The sequence below is a fragment of the Bison bison genome, unplaced genomic scaffold (genome assembly GCF_000754665.1).
Source record: "Bison bison bison isolate TAMUID 2011002044 unplaced genomic scaffold, Bison_UMD1.0 scf7180017864280, whole genome shotgun sequence".
NCBI classification, from domain to species: domain Eukaryota; kingdom Metazoa; phylum Chordata; class Mammalia; order Artiodactyla; family Bovidae; genus Bison; species Bison bison.
Genome location: NW_011494852.1, coordinates 6,342,609 through 6,344,238, shown reverse-complemented (window position 1 = coordinate 6,344,238; position 1,630 = coordinate 6,342,609). Strand labels below are relative to the sequence as shown.

Sequence of the window (1,630 nt, the reverse complement as noted above, 5' to 3'; positions counted from 1 at the left end):
GGGAGGAGGGGTGGAGCAAGAGAAAGAGGGCGGGGCCGAAAGCCAAGGCTGAGAGGCAGGGAACAGGGGAAGGGTTTTCTGGAGGCAGAGCAGAGGCTGGGGTTGGGGGCGGGTGGGTAGAGGGTATTAGCCAAGAGCCATGCAGAAGGTCCCAGACGTGGGGCTGACCTGTACATCTCCCGTCTGCTGCATCAGGGTGCAGACAGAGACAAGAAGTGTTACCCCAGTCCCTCCAAGCCTGCCCTACCCCAGCTCCTCTGCCCCACCCTGACGTGTATCCCCCAGCCGGGGAATTCCAGACCTCACTGAGGATGGTGGGTTTGTCCTTTTGACCTTGCCCTTTAGAGGGCAGTTCAGGGAAGGCTAAGGCGAGAGGGAAGGAGGTGGGGATGTGGAATAAAGGAATAGGAGGAAAGAAGTGGGAGAGGTGAGAGGAGGAAATTGGGGTGGAAGAGGGAGGTGGGGAGGATGGAGTAAGATGAGGTGCTGGGTGATAGGGAGGAGAAAGCAGGTAGGGAGGAGAGAGGAGAGGGAGAAAGAAGAGGGAAATGGGGGAGGGAGGGGAGGAGCTGAGAGAAGAGGGAGGTGGGGAGGAAGGAGAATGGGGAAGGGGCTGCTGTGAGGGCTTCAGGGAACGTGACCAGGATGAGGAGGGCGTGGGCAGGGTGAGGAGGGGTCAGCTAGGAAGCCCGAGGCTGTCCCCCCTTCCCTCCTGGCTAAGTCCTCCTCCAAGAACAAAGTACCAACCTTGGCCATTTTGCTCTTGTTGTCGGCCGTCAGAAATGACATGTTGTTGATCTCATTCTGGACCACAAAGTTCTGCTCCTCGCGCTTAAAGTTCTGGTGGGGGAGGCGGTGTTGGGGATCAGACAGGGTGGAGGAGGGCTTCTTTGGGCAGCAGTTGCTCGGGGATCCAGAGAGGAGGGGCGGGTGGGTGGGGACTCACATGGGACTTGGACCAGTAGATGAAGATCTCGCCCACCATCCTGAACAGCTCCTCCGCGCTGGGGTTGGGCTCGGTCAGCCAGTGTGCCCTGGGCAGGCAGGGGAAGGGGCTGGTGAGGGATGAGGGCAGGGACCCCCAGGGAAGGGGGCAGCAGGGAGACACTTCAGGGGAGGGCACCCAGAGACTCAAACGGGAGAGGGAGAGCTTTCTAGGATAATCTGGCCATTCAGATGATTTAAAAATTATAAATGACAATTACTGAAAATTTTTTTCTGTCTCTAACCCTTTTTATTGAAGTATAACATATGTATAAAGTGTCTAGTGAACACACTTGATTTGGGTAACCACCACCCAAGTCAAGAAATAGAACATTTCTAGGGACTTGCCTGGTGGTCCAGTGGCTAAGACTCCATGCTCCCAATGCAGAGGGCCTGGGTTCAATCCCTGGTCAGGGAACTAGATCCCATATGCCACAACTAAAGATCCTGCATGCCACAACTATGACCAGCACACCCAAATAAATAAATAAATAGTTTTAAAAAAAGAACAGTTCCAGTTCCCAGAAGTTACCTTGTGCCCCCATCCTCTTCTTGAAAGATATCCTTATCCTGGCTTCTAGACCATGAATTATCTTTGTTCTTGAACATTACATAAAAAGATGATATGATATGTACACTATTTAAA

The 1,630-nt window shown here is 53.5% G+C and overlaps 1 protein-coding gene across 1 annotated transcript in view; it reads right to left on the bottom strand.

The window, feature by feature from the left end:
- The window catches only part of RYR1 (ryanodine receptor 1 (skeletal)), a 130,714-nt gene that overhangs the window by 55,351 nt on the left and 73,733 nt on the right, over positions 1-1,630 (bottom strand). Inside the window, 3 exon segments of the mRNA XM_010849313.1 lie at positions 169-183; positions 748-840; positions 947-1,034. Of these exon segments, the coding sequence (XP_010847615.1) occupies positions 169-183; positions 748-840; positions 947-1,034 (196 nt within the window).